The sequence below is a fragment of the Equus asinus genome, chromosome 16, assembly GCF_041296235.1.
Source record: "Equus asinus isolate D_3611 breed Donkey chromosome 16, EquAss-T2T_v2, whole genome shotgun sequence".
In the NCBI taxonomy this organism is placed as follows: Eukaryota; Metazoa; Chordata; class Mammalia; order Perissodactyla; family Equidae; genus Equus; species Equus asinus.
In genome coordinates, this window is record NC_091805.1 from 22,439,353 (window position 1) to 22,466,968 (window position 27,616).

Genomic DNA, 27,616 nt, shown 5'->3' on the forward strand with positions numbered 1-27,616 from the left:
TGGAGAGGATATGAAGAAAAGGGAACCCTCATACACTGTTAGTGGAAATATAAATTAGTGCAGCCACTTTAGAAAACAGTATGGACATTCCTCAAAAGATTAAAAATAGAACTACCATTTGATCCAGCTACTCCACTTCTGGGTATTTATCTGAAGAATACAAAAACACTAATCTGAGAAGATATACCCCTTGTGTTCACTGCAGCATTATTTACAACAGCTAAGATAAAGAAACAACCTAAGTTCCCTACAGTGGATAAAAGGATAAAGAAAATGTGGTGTGTGTGTGTGTGTGTGTATATACATATATAGTCAATGGAATACTATGCCAGGCTTTTTTTAATATATTTGGTTAAACACAAATTCTATTCATTCTTTACTGAACAGGATCTTTTAAAAATTTACTCCAGTAACTTTATCTGAGCTTACTTAATTTAACGAAGTCTTGAAAATTTCTAATTTAGATCTCAAAGCCATCTTACTTAATTTGGTGTTATTTATATTTAATAATCTTACATCCTTTTCCATTGTTTATGCCCTTGGTAAATAAACTAAATAATAATTAAATCACTGTGAAACTGAGTAACAATATAAGCATTATTGTTTCTACTCATTTCATTACAAAATCTTTTTAATTTTTACATTGCACTCTGCAGAAAATACAAAGTATATATCTGCATTTAGGAAATTAACCATAATTAGAAAGTATAGAAAATATGTCACAAGAGGAATATCTGCAATGTATTTTAAATAAAAATGTCTAACCTCTCCTATGTTTCTGATCACTTTTACAGTAACATACAATAAAATTATATGTAAACTGAGATCAAATATTTTCCCACATATGTAACACGGACCTTTATACAATCAACGTCAAATAATCAGCTGATAATGTTTAGGAGCATACAAATATATGCAGAGAGAGAAAGTGAAAGAAAAGTCTCTTGAAAAAACCAGCCAGCCTTGGAGCCAGGACAATTCAGAGCAACTATGGGGTTATTCAGAAGTGTGGTTTTTCTCTTAGTCCTCCAGCTTCCACAGGGGTCTGATACGTCCCTCGTTCAGCTGAACAACAATGGCTACGAAGGTGTCATCGTTGCTATAGACCCTGCTGTGCCAGAAGATGGAAAAATAATAGAACAGATAAAGGTAAGGAAGAGATAAGATTTCTCTATATAAATCGTGGAGTAGAAAAAAGTTAGCAGTTAATAATTATTATGGAAAGTTGTGAATGGTCCAGAAAGTTTAAAAGCAGCGTGGTGCAGTGAAGACAATGCTAGAATGTCAGTGGGAATTGCAGGTTCTAGATGAGGTTCTACCCTCTCTCACCATAAGACCCAAGACAGGGAACAGGGCCTCCCTGATCCTCAGTGTCTTTATCAGTAAATAAGCAGTTGGACTTGTCCATTTTTAAGCAGTGATTTATTGAATGTTTATAGCATGTCAGGGGGAGACAAGAGTGAATAAAAAGCCCCTGCCCTCGTGCAGTGTACACTCTTTTCAGCCGCTGTAGATAATAGAAACATGTAACTGTGTAGCAGGTCAGACGGTAGTAAGTTGTTATGGAGTAAAATAAATCAGCCCAGGGGGATAGGGAGTGTTGGTGGGGCTGGGGTAGGGGAGATGTGGGTTACTGTTTCATGTCGGGTACTCAGGGAAGGCCTCACTGTTGCTGTGACATCTGAGCAGAGACCTGAGATGAGTGAGGGAAGAGCCCACTGAAAATTCCGGGGAGGGAACGGCAGGCGCAGAGGCATGGAGGTGAGAGCATGCTTGATGAGACCAAGGACACAACTGTGAATGAGCAGGAGGAAGGGCAGAGTTGGCTGAAGTGGAGAGGTGGCAGGGCCCAGAGCACTGGAAAGACTTTTGGGGTTTTTACTCGGAGTGCCATGGGAATGTAACCAAAAGTTCTGTCTCTGAACCCGATGCCAATCCAAATAACGAGAACAGAGTCTTGAGTGGAAGAGGAAAGTTTTTTACTATGCCAGGCCCAGGGAGCAAAGCAAGGGCTCATGCCTCAAAAATTGCTAGCTCCCCGATGAGGAATGGGTAGGGATTTTTATTTGGGGTTTGGGGTAGGGGAGGGGGCGCGTGGAGCTTGTGCAAGTCGGTGTTTTCCCACCAGCCTGCGTTGGGCCTTGAGAGGCTGCTTGCAGCGAGGCGGGGGGATGGTGAGATAGGAGGATGGCAGGTGAGTGTCCTTCGCCTTTGTCTCGTCTTCCTGTTTGAGGCGGGTTCGAGCGCCAGGACTGAGGAGTTGAGGTCTGGGAAGCCTCCGCTCCTTGATATTCTTGAGACAGCAGCTTTCCTGGCAAACTTCAAGGACACATGATTAGCTAAACTTTAGTGTGCCTCCAACTCCAGGCCACCTGGGCTTTTAACAATTTGTAACTCCCATTTAGTTGTAAAGCTCAAAGAGTCAAAGTTTAAAGAAACAGGTATTTACATGTGAGTGGAGCTAGAGAAGCAGGAAAGGGGGTGGTGGGTTTTAGTTTTAACCCCACGTATGCTGGGTTCAATGTGGGGAACTGATATCAGGGCTGATGTTAAGAGTCTGTAACAGGAATCCATGAAAGGATTCTGAGCAGAGAAGGGGTGTGCTGTCTCCTGCATATTCGGGGATCACTCTGAAGGTAGTGTTGAGGAAACTCTGGAGAGAGTTTCCACTTCTGCTCATCCTATATAAGCTCTGTTGCAGCAGAGAGGTGCAGAAGGACACTGGGTAGGAAGCTGTCGCAAGTCAGAAGTGATGGTGGCTAGCAACAGAGCTATTGTGGTAGAAATCATTAAAGAGGGTGATTCTGAGCATATTCGGAGGGTAGCATAGACGAATTTGCTGATGGTTTAGATGTGCGGGGGGTAGAGGTGGAAGGAGGGAAAGATAGAAGTCACAGAAGACTTCAAGGGTTTTGGCCTGAACACTTGTAAGGATGGAATTATCAGCAATTGAGAAGAGGAGAAAATTTGGCAGTTGAGAGATCAGCAGTTACTTTTGGACATTTTGAATTTGAGATGCTTATTAGACACCCACGTGGATAGAGACAGGAATCAGAATTCAGGGGGAAAATCTGGGGGGAGATGAAAATTTGGGAGTCATCCATGTGTGGACGAGATTGGAAACCATGAGAATAAAGGAGTTCACTAGGAAGTGCAGATGGAGAAGAGAGAGTCTCCAGGACTGAACCAAGGACTCCGATTTCTACAGTTTCTTCCACCTCTCACATTCTATGTAAGAAAGAGATTGGTGTTACAGCCATGTGAATTAGGTCCCCTGTCCCTGACATTTACTAATTCCTTAAATTCAATTCCTCCACTACTGTGTCCTTATGCTCACTGTTTTAGCCCTCTCATGGGTGTTATTATCCACCAGAAGTTGATGGGCATGACCTCAGTGGTGAACAGGTGATTCTGTGGCTACCATTTAGCACTCATTCTGTATAAACTCTGGCAGCATAGCAGGGTTCATTTATTGATACCTTTTGAATTCCAGGGGAAGATAAAGATTCCTTATACTGAAAGACACAGGCTTGAATAGCAGTTAATATAACTGATTCTGATTGACGGTTTCTTAGTGTTCAGGGACAGCCAATCAGATTCAAACTTTTCTGAGCCTCTGAAATTAGTATTTGGAAGAATTATTTGTAGGGGGAAAAAAATTTGAAAAGATCCTCTCTTGAACACTACAAGTAAAAGATTGATTTTTAGTGGAAATGCCTAGATTACACAAAGTTTCCTGATAGTCTCTTAGCCCTCTACAATGTCCTTGCATTTATATTATCAGGCAACCTTGAGAAATACTCTCATCCACATAATACACAGGAGAAAACTGATATTTGGAGATTAAATAATTTTCCCAACATTACATTAAATAGCACAATCAGAGCTGAGATCTAGCACAGGGACTCTGAAGGCTGACAGACCTGGGTTTGAGTTCTGGTTTGTATAAGATGATGAAAACCACTGTATTTTGCAACTGATGGACCAACTTCAGGACATAGCCTTACTGTTGGGATACTCTCTGACCATAATAAGATTTTTTGCTGAACTCACTGGTAATGCATGATCTAAGATGTCACTTGTCATCTTTCCTTATTCCTTTTATTCATGTGTCTTTTTGGTTTGAGAGTCCTTATTTATGAAAACATTGATGTCTTAATCTTCTTTGATCCAATTAGGATATTAGAATAATACTGGGAAGGAATTTAGAAGGAATATTACAGGAATTCTGCTAAGAAAGACTGTGAGAACCCTTATTAGGCCCCTTAGTATATCCCAGGGTATCAGTCATGTGATATAGGGTCTGTGAAATCCCTCCATGAACAGAGAACATTCCATTAACCAAGGGAGTTGCACAGAGCCATGGAGACTACAAAGAAAATGGAATCCCTTGGAGTTGTACAATGTACAACACAACTGTATGCAGCAACACTATTTTCCAATCAGTAGCACAATTCAAACCACCACATATGCTTTCATATCGTAACCACAGAGAGAGCCATCACTTCAAGCAGAAGGTAACTGGTTGAGACCTAAATATCCCACAACAATAAAGGAGAGAGGCCTCCTTAGGGAACAGGTAGAGAATTCTTTCATCTGCTCTAGGCCAGTGATGAAGTAACCTCCTATCTAGATTAGGAGCTCTCTGAAGGCCTTTCCCTGACTCCTAGCCAGTCCTCTGGGCCTTCAGTTCTCTGTACTCTGGCTTCTGATTGATCCCATGGCTCTGAACCCAATCAGTTTGCTGATCTCCTCAGTACACTACAGTCAGCACACTGAACTCTCTTCAAGAACACAGGGTAGAGAGCTCTGGAACTCCTGAAATAGAACAGCTCTATGATGGGCTTATGTTAGGTCAGGAAGCACCCTGGAGGACTGGAGCCTGCCTTAAAGAAAACAACACTCTTGACTGGGACGTTGCCAGTGAGATGAAGAGGATGACACCGTCATCTAGCATCCAGGATCCCCCAAATATTCAGTGGGTTTGATCATCTACCATAGGACTTTTTCACCCATTTATTTCTCCCACTACATAGTAAGCTCTAGGGAAGGACTATTTCTCTTAATAATCGTTGCATCTTTGGATTCAGGATATGGAACAGTATAAGGTGATATTATTTTCAGCTTGTTGGCAGAGCAATAAGCTCTGCCTAGGATCAAAAAGCTCTGCCTCTCCTATGAATTTTGCATCACCCCACCTTCTAGGATCCCAACCCAGCTGCCTCTCCTGCACAGTGGGAGTATAATGAAAATCCTCTCCTATGACCAGTCCCTACAGAATGTTCTCCTTAGCTTGCATCAGCTAAGGCTGTTCTCTACTACGACTTATAAACAGTAATGACATCAACCGGTTTATGACTGCCTATGTGTGGAGTACTATACAACTCATTTCATATTTATGCCAACCTTAAAGATAGATTGCAATACTCCATTTAAGAGATGAGGGAACTGGGCTTCAGAGCGTTACGTAAACTGGTGAAGCCCTATCAACCAGAAAGTGCTGATGCCAGTATTGGAACCAAGCAGATGACGCTAAAGTCTATGCCTTTATCATTTTATACAATTTCTCTTAACACCAAACACGAGCATTTGCCTTTTGATGAAGGATTATGGGAGATTCAACCTTTAATGTGCAGAATGAAACTATAATTTTGGACTGAGGTGGCCAAGTGAATTGTGAGGCAGAGCCCTTGCTCATTAGTAAGTTGCTTTTTCTATCCACTCTTAAGTTGGGAAATGCCTATGACGAACACTTGTTCATTTAGTCCACTGTCACTTCGCCATCCTCACATGTGTTTCCTTTAACAATAGGACATGGTGACTGCAGCGTCTACTTACCTGTTTGAAGCCACAGAAAAAAGATTCTTTTTCAAAAATGTTTCAATATTAATTCCTGAGAATTGGAAGGAAAACTCTGAATATAAGAGGCCAAAACGTGAAAGCTATGAACACGTGAGTCAAAAAGTTTCTCTTAAAAATTATAATTTTTGCTGCTCCTCAGTTTTACAGCAAACTGGTCGTTTCAGAGTTGTTCTGAGTAAATGCTATCATTTCTATTTCTGATCTCTTAAAAATATTTTTAAACATTCTCAGGCTGATGTTTTAGTTGCACCACCTACCCTCCCAGGTGGAGATGAACCATACACCAAACAGTTTACTGCCTGTGGAGAGAAAGGAGAATACATTCATCTCACCCCCGACTTTGTACTTGGAAAAAATGAAAGTGAATATGGACCATCAGGTAGGAATTTTGGTTAAAACATATATTTTGCAATGCTTCCAACAAGCAGCTTTTTACCAAGCTTAAGTGTCCAAGCCTTGGAGTCAGAGTCCTGTGGTTCAAATCCTGACTTCCCTAATTATCAACTGTGTGTGACCTTGGACAAGTGACCTAGCCTCTCTGTGTCTACTTCCTGTAAAATGGTGAATAGAGGAGTTCCTACCCTACAAAATTATTGTGAACGTTAAATTACATAATCCATGTAACTACAGTCAGTACAGTGTCTACAGGAATTTGAACAAAGGGCAGCAATATTCAATGTTTTCCTTTGGCATACTTTTTATTTTTTTATTTTATTGTGAGGAAGATTGTCCCTGAGCTAACATCTGTTTCCAATCTTCCTCCTTTTTTTTTCTCCCCAAAGCCCCAGTACATAGTTGTATACCCTAGTTGTAAGTACTTCTAGTTCTTCCATGTGGGATGCTGCCACAGCATGGCTTGATGAGCCGTGTGTAGGTCCGCACCCAGGATCCGCACCAGCAAACCCCAAGCTGCCGAAGCAGAGTGCATGAACTTAACCACTACTCCACTGGGCTGGCCCCTGGCATACTTTTTAGATTTTAATTTTCCAGTTCTCCACAGTTGGATATTAATCAATCACGTGCTGCCTCCATGGAAGGCAGATGCCTGGCAAGCTGGAAAGAGCCAAGATACCAGTTCCTGGCCAAGAGAAAACACTCACAGGCTGTTAGTTCCTCATATTATATTCAACCTATTTGGCTGAACCACATGAACTTGTCTATAAGTGATCACTTTTATCTATAAAAATGACGTTTCCATCTAGCTCCATCTAAAAGTTAAGATCATTGGTTAAAATGAACTAAAGTATATTATTTTTCATATAAAATACAAATCATTGTTAAAGGAAGGCCCAATGAATATGTCACTACTCAGTGAAAACTTCCTGAATCTACATACTCCAGAATCTCCCTCTTCCATTGCCCTTTCAACGAGCATACATTAAGTTTCTTTGTCTCTGTCAAACACTCAGCCAGCCCTGGTCCTCATCATTACCTGGACCTGTTCCCAACCCTAGTCTTGAAAGCTATATCATACCATCCCATCCCAATCTTACTTCTCCCCAACATATTCCTTTCCCCACTTGAGCTTTGTTCTATTTGGCACCTCTAATCCCTTGAGCCCTTGTAACTATACTTTCTTTCCTCCTTGGTATGTCCAGAAATTCAGTTCAATTACAAGTATAAACAGCTCAACTCCCTCACCACTCCTATCCTTATGTTCCATTCAGCTTGCCAAATCCTCTGTATTGAGTTTCTTGACACTTTCCTTTGGGTCCTGTTAACATGTTTCCAAGAAAACATACGTGAAAGAAAATACAAAACTAAGTGGTATCATCACAAAAACACATTTTCCAAGCTCAGGGAAGCACTCAAAGCTACTCAACAATATTTTTACTTCCCTCTTCTCAGCTCCCATATATTCCCTATAGCAGTTGTTCTAAGACTTCTACCACTTTTCTCAAGATCTCTAGTCACTCTTTTCAATCCCATCAATCAACAGGTGACTTGACCAAAAAAATAAAGGCCCCTATCTTCTTTCTCTCTACTTCCAAACTCAAGTCCACCTTCATGTCTCCCCACCTCCAGCTGTCTTAGGAGGATTTTCTCCAGTTTTTAAAGCCAAGGTTCCCACCTGAGCTCTTGTTATTTTTCCATACCCCCCACCTCAACCCAAGGCCATAACTGACAGTTTCACCCTTCCCTCTTAAACAGGTGTTTCTGCCCTAATGGGATCCATGAGTTTGTGAAAAAAACTCACATTCTGCAAAACAATGCCCTAAAAACAATAAAGCTTTTGGGAAAATAAGATTAAAAAGACAGTCCCCAAATCCATACAATTTGTAATAGAAATGATAACAACAATAACAATAGGCACATGGGAAGATCATTTGGACCACCCAGGGGCAGCCCAGTGTGGTTGGATGCTGCCATCATTGTAGATATTAAAGGTACACAGACACACACACACACACACACAGAGGAAATGCTTTGAGAAGTGAGAAGAGGGCTAGTGGGAACCGAGACAATGATGTAGATGGGGATGCAATTCTAAATCACAGTGGCTGCTTTTTTAAAAATAAAAATTGTAGAGATACAAGGTCTACATCATGATGATTTGATGTACATTTACATAGTGAGATCATTGCTAAAGTCAAGCTAACTAACATTTCATCTCCTCACATAGTTACCTTTGTGTGTATGTGTGGTGGGAGCTCTTGAAATCTACTCTCTTAGCAAATGGAGGTGTGCACTGGAGGTAAGATAACCTGCCACGAGCTGAGACGGAAGCACGTCTCTCTAAAAAGTGAGCCACTTGTGCAGGCAGTTTTAAATTTTCTTAAAAGTCATCAAACTCCTATTGTAGTAGCTGATATAAGGGTTTTTTCTTCCCATACTGAAGGTTATAATTCCGCACTCAATAATTTGGATCCATTTGCCTAGGAAACCTTAAACCAGTGTTCTTAAAGGTTAACATGTAGGGAATAACTTAGGGATCTTGTAAATATGCAGATTCTGATTCAGTAATCTAGAGCAGGCCCAAGATTCTGCAGATCTTGTTAGTGCCCAGGTGATGCTGATGCTGCTGGTCCCAGGAACATATTTTGAGGCACAGAGATTTCAAGAAGAAACATGACTTTTTGGGGCAGGCTCTGTGGCTGAGTGGTTAAGGTCGCACACTCCACTTTGGAGGTCCAGGGTTTCGCAGGTTCAGATCCTGGGCGCGGACATGGCACCGCTCATCAGGCCATGCTGAGGCAGTGTCTCATATAGCACAAACAGAAGGACCTGCAACTAAAATATACAACTATGTACTGGGGGGCGTTGGGGAGAAGAAGAAGGAAAAAAAAGAAGATTGGCAACAGATGTTTGCTCAGGTGCCAATCTTTGGACAAAAAAAAAGAAACATGACTTTTGCATAATACTGACATTTAACCCTATTTTCAGATCTCATGAGTTAATTTGAGTTAGAGAAACACACATTGTAGCAGAACAGACTATATTTCCAACTATTTCTTCTCCATTTCTATTTCTTCCAATGTTTTTCCTAATATTGCTGGAACAAAAATTCTACTTGTTTCTTCTTCCTGTATTTCCAGCTTGGATTTACCTTTACTCTTCCATTTACTCTGAAATTCTTAGGAAAAAATTTTTTTAAATTCTGATTCCCTCTCTCTAAGCTTTCATAGTCAAGGACTATATCTTACTCATCTTTATATTTCCTGGTACCTACTATAGCACTGAATATATATAATTAATAATAATTGTTTTCATATAATTAATGCTTACATATGCTAGGGACTATAAATTAATCACTTCATTTAGACACCCATAAGATTATATATGGTCTTTAGCAGTGTTTTCCAATCTTTTTTTATTATCAACCTCCTAAGGAGCATTTATATACACTTTTTAACTAATCGCACCCTCATGAAATTTCAATACCACAGATATGTCATATTTGTCTTTATGTTGTTGGTAGGAATGAATGTTGTAGAGCCAAAACCACAGTAATATCTAAGATTTTTTGCCCCCCAAGAACCAAGACCCAAAGTCCAGTCTCTTACACCATGCTGTGTATATAATAAATGTTTTGTTGATTTAACATGTTGTAGAATAAAAAGTCAATATACTACACAATGTAACATAATAGAGTGCAATGTAATGTAATATACTTTTGTATAAACAAAAATATAAATGTTGCCAGCTATTTAAGCCTGAATATAATTTTTTTTTTTTTTGAGAAAGATTAGCCCTGAGCTAACTGCTGCCAATCCTCCTCTTTTTGCTGAGGATGGCTGGCCCTGAGCTAACATCCATGCCCCCATTCCTCTACTTTATATGTGGGACGCCTACCACAGCATGGCGTGCCAAGCAGTGCAATGTCTGCACGCGGGATCTGAACTGGCGAACCCTGGGCCCCCAAAGTGGAACGTGCACATTTAACCACTGCTCCACCGGGCCAGCCCCAATATAAATATTTTTTGATTGGAAAAAAGTTTCTTAAACTATCTGTGGGGCAGATTTTATCACTTGAATTACGATGACATATTTGGAATATTTTCCCACAGGGAGATTGTTTGTCCACGAGTGGGCCCATCTCCGCTGGGGAGTGTTTGACGAGTACAACGAAGATGAGCCTTACTACAGCGCCACGTCAAAAAAAATTGAAGCAACAAGGCATGACCATTTAAATTTTCTTAAATTACTTCAGGTGTAACTTCTTATTTTTCTTAGTTTGATTTTTTTCAAAAGCTAGTCATTCATTTTTGTCCCAATGCAGATAGTAGATGCTATATCACAAAACAGTGCTTTTCTGGTTTTATTTTACAAAGTATACCTTAAAGAACCTGGCTGTCCATTTAAGATAAACATCACTTCAAGGGCATTTGGTAGCAAATTTGGCATATTTTTATACCTCTCTACCACAGCTGCCAAAATTCATTCACACTGAAATTGTTCTCTGCAGAAATGGTTTTACTATATGAGAGGAAATCAAAATTATTTACACGATACCAGAATGAAAAAAAACGTTGGTTACAATTAGTGGCAAATATGCGCTGAGTAAGAAGTCAATCAGCTTCGAGGAGCCAAACAGAAATTTCCTGAGTTTATAAAGTTCACTTTAAAATTCCAATCTAACATCACACTTTATATAATAGACAATCCTCTTGGTTCTGAGATCAAGAGAAAAGAATGCTTTTTGGGGAATTGGTTTAAAACTAGGTACCATCAGCTTAATCAATATTAGATGACCTGATGGGGCTGGGAACTTATAAAAAATGTGCAAACTGAAAGATACAAGATTTCAGTGAAAGCCCTTCCTCGGCCCTATAGCCCAAGTTTAAAGACATGTATTTAAAGAATATTACATTGATTACATTTGTTTATATCATATTCCCCCTAAATGCCTAGTCTTTGCTATAGAACATTCATCATGGCTGTTAACATAACATCACAGTCACTAAGTTTTGGGGCAATAGAAACATAGGCATATTTAGGAGACTTCCTAAATGACAGAATGAAATCTAGTCATTGCTTCTTGAATTGGTACTGGAAACACATTGAAAAGATGGGATATATTCACATTCCAGCATATTTGTTCTAATTACTGCCACTGTGGCCAATTCCACGCAATAAAACATATGTTTAAAACGCCTCCACGATTCTTTACTCTGCTCTCCTGGGCAGTACCTCAGTCTTTCCTTCAAGTCACATTTCACTTTGGATAAAAACGCTCCTTGACCACAACTAGAAGGACCTGCAACTAGGATATACAACTATGTACTGGGGGGTTTGAGGAGATAAAGCAGGAAAAAAAAAACGCTCCTTGAATAATCAAAACACTTGCAGCCAAGCCTCATCCCATTCTTTGGGGATATCTTCTTGAACAGAAATCTACAAAGAACTTCAAGCTAAGGTGGTACCAAGAGTAACTGTTTCACAAGTCACCTTGTCCAGACGCCTGCAGTGCATTTACCATCACAAGGCCACCAGGACAGGTGTTTGCAAAAGCCATTAGTGTGAGCAGGACAGCAGGAGCTTGAATCCCAGCAGAGAACTCAGCCATTGCCTACACTGGAGATCCCACTTAACATTTCCCTCTGCAACTTCTGGAAAAGCAGATAACTGCTCTGGTAGAAACCCTTAACCTTTCCTGGCAAAATAAGATGCATGTGGTATACGAATAACAATAAAAGTCTTGATATAATGGTCATTATTGAAAACCTCGATATAAAGACCCTTAAGATTTTCAAAAAATTTTAATTGTTAGGTTGTCTCAAAGACTAACTGTCACATACTTTCAGGTGTCCCACAGGTATTACTGGTATAAATAGAGTTTATACGTGTCAAGGAGACAGCTGTGTAACCAGAGCATGCAGAATTGATTCTAAGACAAAACTGTATGAAAAAGATTGTCAATTCTTCCCTGAGAAAGATCAAACCGAAAAGGCATCCATAATGTTTATGCAAGGGATTGATTCTGTAAGTACATCAATAGTTACTTCAGACTATATATTTGTAAGTAAAGGACATGTCATGATATTTATAAAATATCTGTGCAGGTGACCTGAGAGATTAGATGTATTAATATATAGTTCTTTGAACACTGACTGGCATATAGTAAGCACACAACTAGTGTTCCTGTTATTACTATTATTTAAAATCAACTTTACTATTATATGATTCCTCAGTGAGTCAATTTCATTCAATAGACAACATATTTGCAGAGCAGATTTTTTATTTTTTCAGATTTGTAGTTCAATTTTTAAAGGCATTGTACATAAACAATTTTTTTCATTTTATTAACCTTTTAGGTTGTTGAATTCTGTAAGGAAAACAACCATAACCGAGAGGCTCCAAGCCTACAAAACAAAATGTGCAATTCCAGAAGCACATGGGAGGTGATCAGCAATTCTGAGGATTTTAAAAACACAGCATCTATGGTGGAACCACCCCCTCCACCTGTCTTCTCATTGCTGAAGATCAGCCAAAGAATTGTGTGCTTAGTTCTTGATAAGTCTGGAAGCATGGGGGTAAGTTTGTGAGCCCATTTTTCCTGGATGTAGGAAGAGGGAGGTGATTGAGGGCTTAAGAACACTCAACACTACCTGCACCTGGGTTGTTCTGAATTTCATGGTGGCATAAGTACCATCACTTCCTGTGATCATGACCTCTAGTGGGGCAGTGAACATTGTAATGAAAGAATGATGGCAAGAGAGTTAAAAAGACCTAACCCAAGAGTCTCTGTTTTTTCCAGAAAATAGGTTTATTGAGGATGACTTTTAGGCCCTTTATTAAAGATTTAGTTAGAAGATCAGAACTAGAGATTGAAATAGGAAAATGTTTTCTAAGCTCGCCCTCGTTGTCTACTGGAAATACTTGACAGACATGAGGAAAAAGTAGATTCAGGGCTTCTGAACTCCATTTCAAGTCAAGGGACAAGATCAACCAGGAAAATTCTTAACATGGTTTTATCTTATTTTAAACTCCTGTATCAATGACCTCTTTATACTCAAAGACACCAACAAAGAGCATCACCATCACGAAGATAGGACCAGATTCAGGCATTCATTCCTTCTACTATCATTCACTGAATGGTAGGCATTGTGCTAGGCTCTAGGAACAGAAGCCCATATCCTTGATGAGTCCAAAGTTCAATAGAGAAAACTCTCTCTGCCCCATCACCTGGTTAACTCATACACAGTCTTCAAAACTTGGTAGAGGTACCCACTTCCCCAGGAAAAAATGGGCTAGGATTCTAGGCTAAGGGTCCTTCTACTGGTCTCCCACAATGACCTGTGCAAACTTATATTACTATAAATTATGTTGAAATTACACACTTCTCTCCCACTATCCTGGGAGCTCCTCTAGGACTTGGAACCATGCTCTCCAGGAACCATGCCTCTAGGACTTGAAACAGTGTCTTATTCATCTTTGTATCCCACTTGCCCAGAACAGGGTTTATCACATATAGGCACTCAATAAAAAATTGTTGAAATGAATAGACTACAAATGAGCAGATGTAATGTGATAAGGTACTCAGACGAATGGCACATTTGAAGCAGAACAGACCATGCTGAAGATCAGGAATAGTGTCTTTAACAAGTGGGGAATTGGGTGGTTACTGAAAAGGGCAAGGGATGAATGAAAAAATCCACAATAGCACAGAGTTTCAGAAAGAGCATCAGAGTGCTAGACACCAGCATATATAAGTGTCTAGGAAGTGTCACTGGGGAGAGATGACATTCTTGATTGGGAGAAGATGAGCACCCTCCCCTAGGCAGGGTACAGATAGAGCCAAGTGTAAAGGTAAAGCAAGGTAGTAAAGAGAGCCCTCAAAGATGGGGATATAGGAGGTTCTCACTGTGATTTGGTTCTAGGGAGTTCAGAGGGAAATTTGGGCATGTGTTGGGGGAAGGTACCACAGATCAGCTGGTATTGAGGGACTGGAAAAGACAAATGTATGAAGACACTCATATGGTGGGCATTCATGTAGGAAAGAGAGATGGAAGTCTGAGTTACCAAAAAAAAAGTCCAATTAATCCATTGGTGGGGAAGTGCTGGGAAGAGGTGGGAGCAGAAGAGGAAATGGGGGAGGTAGGGACTAGGCCTCTAAGAATATAGCTGCAGCTTGAGTAAGTTCATCTTTTTGGTAGTCTAGTCCCCAGTGGATGGAGAAATTTCAGGCTGTAGTTGGAGTCCATGATAATCTTGTTAGAAACTGTAGAATCTGGGGAGTGGTTTCCTCTGAATGCAACAGAGGATCCCAAGAGTAATTAGTCAGACTCTAAGATGTGAGTCATCGCCCTCCAATTCCAACCCAGCCCCCACCCCACCCTCCACCTCTAATTTGGGTGCTTAGCAGTCAACAATCAGCTTTACTCAAAAGCTTATTTTCCTTACTAACCTATATGTTTTACATAATACACATAACTATATTTTTCAATTTTATCAATTGAGAAAAAACAATTGCTTTGTTTAATAACACCAATTACTATTGATAGAAGATTCTTAACAAAGTCTGTTCATTCATTTTATGTGATCTCCTATTATTTTCCAGTTGGAAGCCATTTGCTTGTTTTTCTTTTCCTTTTTTATTCAGGGTTCTAATCGCCTAAATCGAATGAACCAAGCAGCAAAACATTTCCTGATGCAGACCATTGAAAACGGATCCTGGGTGGGGATGGTGCATTTTGATAGTACTGCCTACATAAAAAGTAAATTAATCCAAATAACAAGCAGCAATGAAAGAAACAAGCTCTTGGAGAGTTTACCTACAGCAGCTTCTGGAGGAACTTCCATCTGCAGGGGAATTAAATCAGCATTTCAGGTGAAAATTATAATACAAATATAATTTGCTCTCTTTATTACTAGGACATTTTTATGTTAAATGCTGTTGCACATACTTTCTCCCTAATTTTGACATAACTAATCCTAAGAAGCACAGGACTAAGCCCATAAAAAAATTCACATGATGATTTTTAATGGATCAGTAAGTCAATGAATAAACTGATGAGTGAATAAATGAGTATTAAAACGCCACTAGAGCACAAGTCCAGTGACATCAGAGACTTTGTCTGTCGTGTTACTACGTAATAGTCCGTGCTCAAAAAATGTTAGTTAAATAAGTGTGTTTGGGCTGCAAAAGTCATCAACTTTTATGCAATGAAGCAAGCTAAATGGTATGATTCCACTTTGGGCCAATACTCGTTTCAGTGTCTGTCACATTCAGTTAGAGGAAACTGATGTTTATCTATTGAAGCAGATGTGGCAGGGACTGTTAGTCAAAGTTGGGTAAGGAAGACTGGTCACAACATGAGTTTTGACCTCAGAGAACTGGCTCTACCACGTACCAGCTATGTGATCTTAGATAATGTTTCAGTCTCTTTAGATTCTCAGGGACTTATTTATAAAATATAGGAAAACAAGAATGCCTACTTCAGAGGACTATTATGAGGATTAAATGAAATTATATATTTACATACTTAGAACAATATTATTTATTGTTCTATCTGTTATATCTATTGTTACCTTCTTTCCATCTTTGCATGTTAAACTTCTACCAATTCTTCAACCTCCTTGCTCCTTTGTGCAGCTTTTCCTGCTACTCTCACCCCTGTTGAATCACCCTCTTTTATGAATTGCATGGCATTTCAGTGTAGCTTTTTAACATGAAGTCCTGGGTTCAAACTCCAATTATCACTTACTAGCTTTGTGACCCTAAGCGTGATTCTTCACCTCTCTAGTTCTCTATTACCTCATCAGTAAAATGGGGCAATGAAAGCTAGTATAGGACTGGTCATGTTTTAATTTATTCAACATATATTTATTGTTGGGAGTAGTGGGCAAACATATAATATAATTTAATTTGTTCAATGTATATTTATGTACCCAGCAAAGCTTCTCTGCCCTTGTAGTTCATGCTATTTCAGTGGGGAACAGATCATTCATCCACCAATCAATCAGTAATTAACTTAAAACAACAATGATTGAAGACTGTGGAGACAGTGTTGCACAGGAACCAGAGTGAAGTCATAGAGTAACTGGAAAAAGAGGGGCACTGGCTACCTTAGGTAGAGAGGCCACTGGGGCTCTCTCTGAAGGGTGACATTTAAGCTAAGATTTGAAGGATGAGAAAGAGTCAGTGGTTCAAGCAGAAAGGAAAGTGCAAAGTCCCTTGGGAAAGAAGTGAAAAAGAACTGGATTATTCCAAGAAATGACAGAAGCTAGTGACACTGGAGTCTGACAAATTAGGGGGTATTAAATGTGATTGGCAGGTAGACAGTAGCTACATTTTTCAAAGCTTCAAAAAATATGGTAAGAAGTTTGTATTTTATTTTAAGCACCACAGAAAGCTACCGAAGGGCTTTAAGCATCAGAGACTGAGAATCAATTTACGATTTATGAAGTTGACTCTGGTTGCCCCACAGGAAATAAACTGTAGGGAGCAGAGTGGTAGAAGAGTTGTTATCTAGGGACACGTTGGGAGTTTGGACTTGGATTAAATTACACAGTGTATAAAACACATTTAACACCCAGCAAGCATTCAGTAAATGGTAGCACTGTAATATTGTGTTGTTTCTCTTGAACTATAGAATATATCTGCTGTGTCTTTGTCACTCTCTATATCTCCCCAGTCTCTCACCCAAATATCAATAAATATTTTTAAATTTAATTCAATTCTTTCCATGAATGCAGGAACCATGTAGTCCTGCTGAATCCCCAGTAGCCAGGTTAGTGACTAACACATTGTAAGCACTCAGTGGATAAACTAATACAAGAAAGGGAGAGGTGAAGTAGAGAGAACTCTACTTCATCTTTAAATCTTCATTTTGCACTCAAATGTGAAGAGGGAGTGTGATGGGGATGCTGTATAAATGATGTAAATGTGTAAAAGCATTTCCTATTTTTCAATGTGGTTTTAATGCATGTCAGAGCATATTTCACATATATTACAATATATATATTAGTCATTCTTTGCCCCAAAACATGCAAAAATTGAAATGAGCCTAGTCATTTTGTTCCCTGACACCAGGTTTAATAAGGATTCCTACAGGGGCTGGCCCTATAGCCTAGCAGTTAAGTTCACACGCTCCGCTTTGGTGGTCCGGGGGGTTCGCCAGTTTGGATCCTAGGTGTCGACCTAGCAGCACTCATCAAACCATGCTGAGGCAGTGTCCCACAAAGAAGAACTAGAAGGACCTACAACTAGGATATACAACTAGGTATTGGGGGGGGGGTGGGGGATAAAAAAATAACAGGGACAAAAGGAGAAAGACTGGCAACAGATGTTAGCTCAGGGCCAATCTTCCTCACACACAAAAAAGGCATACCTTTAAAAAAAAAAAAGCTTCCTACATTCCAAACCCTCTTTTGCAAATCTACACACACCTCCACTCCATACCCAGGAGAGCGACTGATAATCTGGTACTTTTTTTTTTTTTAATTTTTTTTTTATTGAGTTATTGATAGGTTACAATCTTGTGAAAGTTCAATTGTACATTAATGTTTGTCAGTCATGTTGTAGGTGTACCACTTCACCCTTTGTGCCTACCCCCCACCCCACCTTTCCCCTGGTATCCACTAAACTGTTCTTAGTCCATAATTTTAAATTCTTCATATGAGTGGAGTCATACACAGAGATAATCTGGTACATTTTTCCCATTAGCCTGCACTCAGTTTCTCAAAATAGTACTCTAAGAAGCCACTACCAATTAAAGCTGTCAGAGAAGATGAAATATAGTTACCATCCTGGGATAAATTCTCTTTATCTTCTCCTACAGGCACCTGGATGCAGAACCCTAAGTTTCAAATTGTCTGGTTTTACAGGAAATGGGTTCAAGCCACAAATAGAACTCAATCTCAGTAAATACAATTCATGTATTCTCTGAGCACTAGCAATATTCTTAAGTTTGCTCTTGTTATTATTAGAGGTAAAATAAGTTATATGACAAGACTCTTAACGTTGACCCACTTAGAACTTTCTATATCTTTTCTTTATAAACATAGTAAGGGTTTCCTAATTGGGAATCATTATGTTTTTTTTTTTTATATTGAGGTGGATTCTTAATGCATGTAGCTGTATATGCAGCAGACTATACACAGAAGGCTTGTCAGAAAGCAGTCTGGTCAAAGAGCAGAGAAATACTTAATGCCACATTCTGCAATTATATTTTTCGCGTCTGGTTGACCTGAGTTTCCCAGACTCAGATGTCATTGTCATTTAACCCAGGAGGGATGTTCCAAAGCCCTGCTCCCATATAACTTCATTTGAACAGAAATTCCCTGCAGCAGGTGGACAAAAAATAGAGTCATGTTTACGTTCCCCCAGGGGCTGCTGATTGCAGATTCTATGACTTTAAAACAGAAGCTATTTCTTCCTTTCTGCACATTTTTATTTCCTCCGTACATTTTTCCTGATCTCCCATAAGTCTTTGATCTAGCAACACTTGTAATTATGCTCTGATTATATTTGCAGGTACTTACAGGCATATACCCCCAAATAGATGGATCTGAAATAGTGCTGCTGACCGATGGGGAGGATAACTCTGCAGGCAGTTGCGTGGATGAAGTGAAACAAAGTGGGGCCATCATTCATTTCATTGCTTTGGGACCATCTGCTGATCAAGCAGTCATAGAGATGAGCACCATAACAGGTAAAAGGTGACCCATATACTCTAGTCCTTTGATAGCAATGCACAAGTGTAGAGGCTGACGATCAGCAACTTCTCTCAAGCTCTTGCTCTGCAGGCACTGTGCCAGGAGCCTGGGACTAGAGTTAAACCAGACCTGATCTCTGTTCTCAAAGGGCTCACAGTCCAGCTGGCTGGAAAGACAAATAAAACTAGTAATCAGATAGCATAAGCAGATAACCGTCCTCCACAACAAAAGGAATATACAGGAATAAAGCACGATGTGAGCAGAGGAAGCCATTAATTCTCCTAGGGTTGTACAGAGTCAGGAAGGAGGCATGAGAGACGAGTTGAGTTCTGAGCTGGGCCTTGAGCTAGGTTGAATTTCTCTGGAAGGGTGAGAGATGATGACCAGGTCATGAGCAAAAAAGACCATGTTGGGATGACAATGCCAGGCATATGGAGGAATAGTGGGAAATCCATGAGACCAGAGCAGAGGTTATGGGTTGGGGTGATAAGATTAACAGAAGTTCAGACTAAATAAATTTAAGTAACAACAAAGTTTCTAGATTAACTACAGGGTAGCTGTTACCTTAGATACACAGATATGTGATGAAAAAGGACTATATGCTTTCAGTGGCTTCTTAAACATAGTAGAAAATACATAATTTATAACATTATGAATATCAATTGTTGTATTGAGTTGACTTCTAAAGTTACCAAATACATACTTGCTTTTTAATGCTTAGATGTACAAACTCCCATTGTTTCAAAGTACTTTCATGGCCAGTGTAAAATTTATTTCTATCCCAAGTACCCCCCAAAAGTACTGCTCTTTTGAACTTGTCTCTCTTACTTACCATTTTTCTGTCTCCTCATTGCCAGCTATTATCAGGATAACTCAATATAGCTGCATTTAACCTTTCTGATTCTGATCTACTCTGGCTGGAAAATCTGGAAGCCAATGTGGTTAGAACTACTTCTTACATACAAGTGATTAATTCCCCTAAAGGGCTGTGTGAAGTGTGTGAGCTTTAGTACAATGACTTATAACATCATTTTTAATATTCTATGGTTATTTGATGCGTTTCAGCCAGCTAACGTTTCTATAAGTGAGGTGGAAAGGTTGCTTACACTTTCTAGTTAGGAAATGTTGAAGTTAACATTTCAGAGTTAATCTTTAAACCTATCTGGTTTTAGTCTATTTTAATAATCTATACTGCAACTTTGATTTTGTTATCCTGTTATCCTATTAATCACTAAAATGTGATAAGTACTTATTATCTAGAAAGCAACCTAGTTAATGCATTTACATTTTAGGAGGAAAGCACAAATATGCTTCAGATGAAGCTGCGAACAATGGCCTCATTGATGCTTTCGCGGCCCTTGTGTCAGGAAACGCCGATCTCTCCCAGCAGTCTCTTCAGGTCAGAGCTCCCACTCCTCAGGTTTTCGTGTTTACATTTAGCCATAACTAAGAAAAACAATTTCATTGTCATAAGTTTTGAGTTCTATATTTTTCTCAAAGTAAATTTTTAATTAAAGTGAAAACTTCAGCCTGAAATAGAAATTATTCTTTAGACGTGACCAAATTAAGTAATGAGATAGCAGACATATTTTTTCTTTTTCTTTTCACATAAATGACAACACAGCCTGTTTCCTTTAAAATATTTTTAGAAAATTCTGTTTCTATCCATATCCATTCCCACAAAGTCTACATCACATCACTTTATGCCAAAACTTCTGTTTTCCATCTTCCATTTCATCAAGTCACTGCCTACATTAAAACTTGCCTTGATCACCTAAACAAACCTATTTTCCTCTAGTCTCCAAGATGAAGAGCACTGAAAGCATAGGATGCAGGGTTAGGATAATATATGCATATTGGTTTGAAGGTCTGGTCTGTAGCTTTACCTTATGAACAGATTAAAAATTGGTCTGAGATCTAGCTTGGCAGTGTATAGAGAATAAACTGAAGGAGAATAAAGACAGTTTCTGAGGGTTTCAACTGGATTGACTGAGAGAAAGGTGATGCTACTGTCTAAAATTGACAAGTAGGAAGGAGAACTGATTTTGAGGATATTATTTTGTGTTCTCTTTTAACTTTGGTAATTTTTAGTGGATAGTGAGAAATGAAAATGGAATATTCCAAAATAATTTAAAATATAAAAGCAGAACACGGGAAATCAGCTAGAAAGGAGACATCTGACTGCAGGAGCTGCTTAAAGTTTTGAGAATGGACTTTTTAGATGGTGCAGAAGGGGCAGGAAGAAAGTTTTTTCTTTCCCTCATTTGAAATGCCTTATAGGTTCTGGAATAGAGAAATAACAAAAAGAAAGCAAATTTTTGAAGGATTAATGTGGATTCATGTACATGATGGGAAGTCTTGGGAGAGAATAGTGACATGTTAGAGGTATGTTCCAATAATCTTAGTAAATGGGGACTCGGATTTGGATGGTGGCAGCTGGAATACAGAGGAAAGGCTGCATCTCACTCTTTACTCAGTTGTTTTCCCCTAGTACTACCATGTAGCCAAAGCCTTCTAACTTTAACTTTCCTGATAAGAAGTCTAAAAATGTCACTCACATTCTGATTTAACTTGATCATAATACTTTGTTCACTCACAGACATGTCCACTTAACCTAGGACTGAGATTTTTGTCATGGCAATGATGTTTCCATGGTAGAATCACTCCCTTCTATCGGCACTGGTGTGAGGTAGTTTTGTTTTAGGACTGGGTTGGAGTAGAAATGGGATTTCCCATCATTTCTGAAATAACACCTCTGTAGGACACATCTTCTTGGTCAGTGGATAAAGTTGTCTCTCCTTGATTAACAGCTAGCCACAAGGACTTGAAAAACTTTCTTTGAAGCTCCTCTCAGAGAAGGGTCCTCTATTTCCTTTTTCTCTTCTCAGGATTCCAACCTTCACGGACATCAGTTTGCCTTCTTTCCACTCTTGTTGGACGTGTTTACTGTCTGGTGCTACTCTCTAGCATGTGTGAGAAATCATTTCAAGATTTCACATAGGAAAACATTCAGGAGTGTTTGTCTCATTATTTCCTAGTCTTGATTTTCTCTCTTGAGCCCCACCCCACTTACTGTGTTTCTACTCAAATACTCTAGCCACTACAAATAACTAATTATTTTTAGGTCATCATGAGAATGGGTAAATTGAGGGTAACACACACACGCGCACGCGCACACACACACACACACACACACACTGTACAGCTAATTCTTCTCTGAGGTTGTAGCACCCTTTAATTATAAAGCCTAGGGTGGGTGTTTGCCAAGATAACTGGAAAAAATAATGTGGCCATGTCGCCAACTGTAAAACCCATTCTCCTGCTCTACTGTTTTACTATACCCTGTGTTTTCTTCAGACCGTATATTTCCACACTGACAACTGTCACATCTCAATCATCTTTCAGAGAGATCCCAAGCCTAAGGTGATATGCCTTCTATAAGCTTCTTCTGAGATCAGAAATTAAGAACAATATTTAAAAAGAAAAAAAAATAAAATTATTCTTTTCTCCAGTAACTACTTTTTAAAATATATTTAAACAGCTTGAAAGTAAGGGACTAACACTCAACAATAACCTCTGGATGAATGGCACTGTAATAATTGATAGCACCGTGGGAAAGGACACATTCTTTCTTGTCACCTGGAACGGACAGTCTCCCACTATTTCTCTCTGGGATCCCAATGGAACACAGATGGAAAATTTCACAGTGGACACAGATTCCAAAATAGCTTATCTCAGTATTCCAGGAACTGCAAAGGTGAGCAGTTGGCTTTTAGATCTCCTCACAAATTTATTTTATAGCTGAAAATACATTGTTTAATGTTGTAAATACGAGTGCCAATATTTGTATCATCTTCAAAATTAAGATAAAATAGAATGTACTTTCTATGCTTTTATGGTCCTGAGAATTATGATGGCAGGAAAAATGAGGATAGAACTTATGCATTGGGAGGAAAGAAGAGAAGGGAAAAAAATAGGTAGGTTAAGAATAACTTTGAAGAGGTAATGTAGGTAGAGTCTGTGCAACTTGGTGTGTAGATAGCTACAGAGTCATTCCTAACTAGCACTACCAGATCCTAGAATCTGTGGACTTTGAGGTCAAAGAAAAGGCCCAGACGAAGGCAAACATTCCAAAAGTATCTTCCAGTGAGATTTTACAAAGTTTGGATACCACGAATGGCAATAGTCAGGATGCCCTGTGAAAACTCATCCTTTTACTATCAAAAACCTCAAAACTTGTTTATTCTGTAAGATACTTATGAGATTTATCTTAGCATTGGATAATAGAAACACAAAAAAAATAGCTGGATCTTGGATCCTTACTAAATTTCATTGAATTTGCAGGTGGGTGTTTGGACTTACAGTCTTCAAGCCAAACAAAACTCAGAAATATTAACGATAACAGTAAACTCTCGGGCAGCAAATTCTTCCGTGCCTCCAATCACAGTGAATGCTAAGATGAATAAAGACACAAACAGCTTCCCCAGCCCAATGATTGTTTATGCAGAAATTCTACAAGGCTTTGTACCCATTCTTGGAGCCAATGTGACTGCTTTCATTGAATCAAATAGTGGAAAAACAGAAGTTTTACAACTTTTGGATAACGGTGCAGGTAATTCACAAGTTTTTATGAATAAGCCTATATTTTCATAACTCAGGATATGTTATGGGTCTCTGGGGCAGTGTGGGGCAGTAGAACAGGCACCAGAAGAAGTGATGCAGATTATGCATGAACACCAGGACCAGCAGAAAATTCTATGCAGGTAAAACCTACAAGGTGCTTAGCAAATGTCTTGCACGTGGTAAGCAGTCAATACCTGGTATTTACTACCATTATTGTTTGTCATCCAGACAAGCAATGTCTGTCACCAGATAGGAAGGTCTCATTCAGGAGGTTGAGGACAGCATCAAGAATTCTGAACAAGTCTGTCCTGGGGGGCCATCATCAAGAAAGTCTGGCCAGAAAGGGTGAGAAACAAGCAACCATATGGGGTTAAGAGGTAGAATTCAGGTCCCTGGCAGGAAGGAGGGGACAGGCAAGAGTACTTTCCAACAGCTGGAACAAAGTACACATGTAGTCCTGGGAACTGATGCCCAAAGGCAGGCAGAACTGCCACGAGAGAGGAGGGGACACCACTGGAGCATTAGGTACCAGATCTGACTCACAGGAAACAACATATGGTGTTGGCCACACTCTGTCTCCTGGTCTCTATGGGTGAGTGGTGCTTTAAGACCTTTCTCCAGACCCTGGATTGTTCCAGAACTAAACCTTCTTTTGATAGGTTAATGAGCAAGAATATTACCACATTGATAACCATCTGATTTGTCAGAATTTTCCGTCAGTATCTTTTGGAATGTAATTGATTTAGTCAATTTATAATCCTATCCTCACTAGAGTTGGCTCTGTGAAAAATTTAGAAGGTAAAATTTTTCTTTGGTGCACCTCAGTGCCTTCATCTGATATGTCAATAGTTTCCTCAACTATCCCCTGCCTCTTCCCTTTCCCCAACCTCTTCCATGCAATATTAAAACTTACCTACATCGTGCTTCGTATCTCAAGGTTTTACCAGATGACTACTTAGCTAATTTGGAATGCCTTTACCTAAGAAGGTATTGGTGACTAACAATGACTTGGAGCAGGGGTTCTCAAACTTTAGCATGCAAAGGAATCACCTGGAGGGTTTGTTATAACACAGAATGCTGGGCTCTCCCCTGGGAGGTCTGAGAAATTTACATTCCTAATAGGATCCAGAGAGATGCAGATGCCTCTGGTCCAAGAACCTCACTTTAAAAGCCTCTGTCTTAGAGTGTTGAACTCCTTGAGAAATGTGTTTGCAATTTAATGAATAACGCCACTGCTACTGATATCAAGAAATATACCTATAATACTACAGTATTCCTGAGTTCTGCAAATGTATACTCTAATAGTAGATGGGGTTTCCCACTATCAGACCAGGAATAAGGTGAAGGTATTCATTAGACAGATATCAGTGTGTGTATATGTGTGTAATATTATACATATATTAGAAAACATATAATATTATGCATATATGTAATATGTTATATAAATGTATATAAAATAACTCAAAGGTATCAACTCAACAAGATACTAACTACCAGACTATAATGGAAATATAACCCAAGGGGTCAGCCCCAAAATAGGGAGCCTAATCAAGGGAGTATGCTTATAAAGGCCATATGCTTGGCTTTGAAAATGAATAAATTTCTCTTTTCCTTTACAATAATCATTTACTTCTTCATATCTATAACAAGGTGCTGATTCTTTCAAAAATGATGGGGTCTACTCCAGATATTTTACAGCTTATTCAGAAAATGGCAGATACAGCTTAAAAGTACGGGTTCATGGAGGAACAAATGCTGCCACACGAAGCATAAGGCATCCAGCCAATAGAGCTGCATATATACCAGGCTGGGTAGTGGACGGTGAGTAACTCATGGTATCTGAAATCCAGTGCTGGCTTGAATAACAGTGAGTCGATATAATTAAGGCTTCAGACATTTTGCAACTCAAAGGATAGCTCTTCCCATTTCTGGAATGAAGTTCTGTCATCCTGGGGTTTGCCTCCAAATTGACCTAAGCTTTAGTACAGTGTTTGGCATCCAGTAAGCACTCAATAAATGTCAGCCATTACTACGTTAGTTTGGAGCACCTTACCTATATCTACACTGATATGCCAAATTTTCAGCTCAGGATGAAGGAAAGAGTCTAATATATTATGTACCTAAATACAAGCCAGTGACAGAATTTATCCTTCAGATTACATACGCTGTAAAAGATACACAAATGAGTAAACATTTATTTGAAATATTTTAAGTCAAAAGAAAAACAATGTGTAGAGTAAGGTGATCATAAGGATTAAGAATGGATTCTTTGTTAACTTTCCTTTGCCTTGTCCCTTATCTTGAGACTTCTAGGGTCCTTCTGTTGGCAACTAGAATGTAACCTGACATATTACTCCTTAGCACTCGAAGCAGGGAGGGAGGGAGTGACCTGGCACAGGTGGTTGGAAGGGAACCAGTAACAATTTCCCCAAATTCCTTCCCAGCCTATAGACAATTTGAGAGACAAAACAATTCCTTTTTGTCAAAAAAGCATACATTGAATAATATTACATTATTCCCATTCAGTGCAGTCTTAATTCCAAAGCAGTTCGTTATCTGATTCCATCCAACAAAATGCTGGTCAGGATGCTAAAAAAGAATCCTCCCACCAATTGGATACTTATGACTTTGTCATCAAGCTTAATAAAATGTGACTGCACATATGAAAAAAGAAAAGGGAAAGATGAGATGTGGAATTCAAATCACTGAGCTCTGAAAATACTAGTAGAGATTTCCCCACTAAATGCCAGGAAATTTCTAATGCAGGGAAAATTGAAGGTAATCCACCAAGACCTAAAATTGATGAGGATACTCAGACAACCTTGGAGAGTTTCAGCAGAACAGCGTCTGGAGGTGCATTTGTGGTTTCAAATGTTTCAAATCTTCCCTTGCCTGACCTGTACCCACCAAGTCAAATCACAGACCTTGAGGCCACCCGTGATGGGGACAATATCAGTCTAACATGGACAGCACCAGGAGATGACTTTGACGTTGGAAAAGGTAAGGACGAGGTGCCAGGTGCTGTTGATTAAGTTACAGGTGCTGGTTGCAAAAGCAAGAGTGTAAGGGGAGGTTGGAAAGGAACAATTTTTAACTGACAGCTGCTCAGCAAAGCATTAATTTTATAATCTGATAGTTTTGAAACAATCAAACAGGACACTTTTTAACTGGCCCCACCTTTCATACAAAGAAGTAGTATTTGGCAGAGTTTAAAAATCAGAATTCAGCTTTTATTGAAAAATTAAAAGCTATGAGTATAAGCTTTGCATAACTAAACAACATTTTGAGAAGAATGACTAAAAAGGAATTTAATATGGTATGCACTGGTTTCTAAACTAAATGTAACTTTTTTCCTTAGCTCAACAGTACATCATAAGAATAAATGGAAGTCTCCTGGATCTAAGAGACAATTTTGATGACGCTCTGCAAGTAAACACTACTGATCTGTTACCAAAGGAGGCCAACTCTGAGGAAACCTTTGCGTTTAAACCAGGAAACATCTCAGAAGAAAATGCAACCCACATATTCATTGCCATTCAAAGTGTGGATAAAAGCAATTTGACATCAAAAGTATCCAACATTGCACAAGTAGCTTTGTTTATTCCTGAAGCAGATTCCAGTCCTGATGAAACTCAGCCAAATCCCAGTCCCGGTGAAAATCTTCCTAATTCTGGAGTTAGCATTTCTTCTTTGGTGTTGTCAGTGGTTGGGTCTGTGGCGCTTGTTAGTATTATTTTAAGTACCGCTGTTTGCATCTTAAACAAGAAAAAAAATTCAAGAAGGCCTAGAACAGAGTTTTAAAAAACAACAACAAAAGTGAAAGATATTTCTAATTTTTTAAATTCATCCTGTGTGATCATGTACTCATAAAATTAATTTTAAGAATTCTAGAAAGGATACTTTGATTAAATATAAACATCCAGGACTATTTGAAAAACTGTAAGTCAATATTAAAGTTTAATAATTTTATTTACTCATTACTTTACTTATCATAAAAAGCAATGAATAAAGATCCTTTTTCATACTGCTA

General features: G+C 39.1%; 1 protein-coding gene across 1 annotated transcript; it reads left to right on the top strand.

The window, feature by feature from the left end:
* The first annotated feature begins 934 nt into the window (after positions 1-934).
* On the top strand, positions 935-27,616 carry LOC106822389 (calcium-activated chloride channel regulator 4). Its single transcript, XM_014827569.3, has 14 exons — positions 935-1,149; positions 5,812-5,952; positions 6,094-6,241; positions 10,371-10,479; positions 12,108-12,285; positions 12,618-12,836; positions 14,906-15,133; positions 18,782-18,959; positions 20,256-20,362; positions 22,505-22,720; positions 23,308-23,575; positions 25,237-25,407; positions 26,353-26,586; positions 26,945-27,616. The coding sequence occupies exons 1-14, from the start codon at positions 991-993 to the stop codon at positions 27,385-27,387; spliced, it is 2,799 nt and encodes a 932-aa protein (XP_014683055.1). The 5' UTR covers positions 935-990; the 3' UTR covers positions 27,388-27,616.

Excerpts from the sequence above, each read along its gene's own strand:
- LOC106822389 (XM_014827569.3), top strand. The coding sequence starts at position 991 with ATGGGGTTATTCAGAAGTGTGGTTTTTCTCTTAGTCCTCCAGCTTCCA. Across the intron at positions 12,286-12,617 it reads TTATGCAAGGGATTGATTCT|GTTGTTGAATTCTGTAAGGA; the intron begins GTAAGTACATCA and ends TTAACCTTTTAG. Across the intron at positions 18,960-20,255 it reads AGAGATGAGCACCATAACAG|GAGGAAAGCACAAATATGCT; the intron begins GTAAAAGGTGAC and ends TTTACATTTTAG.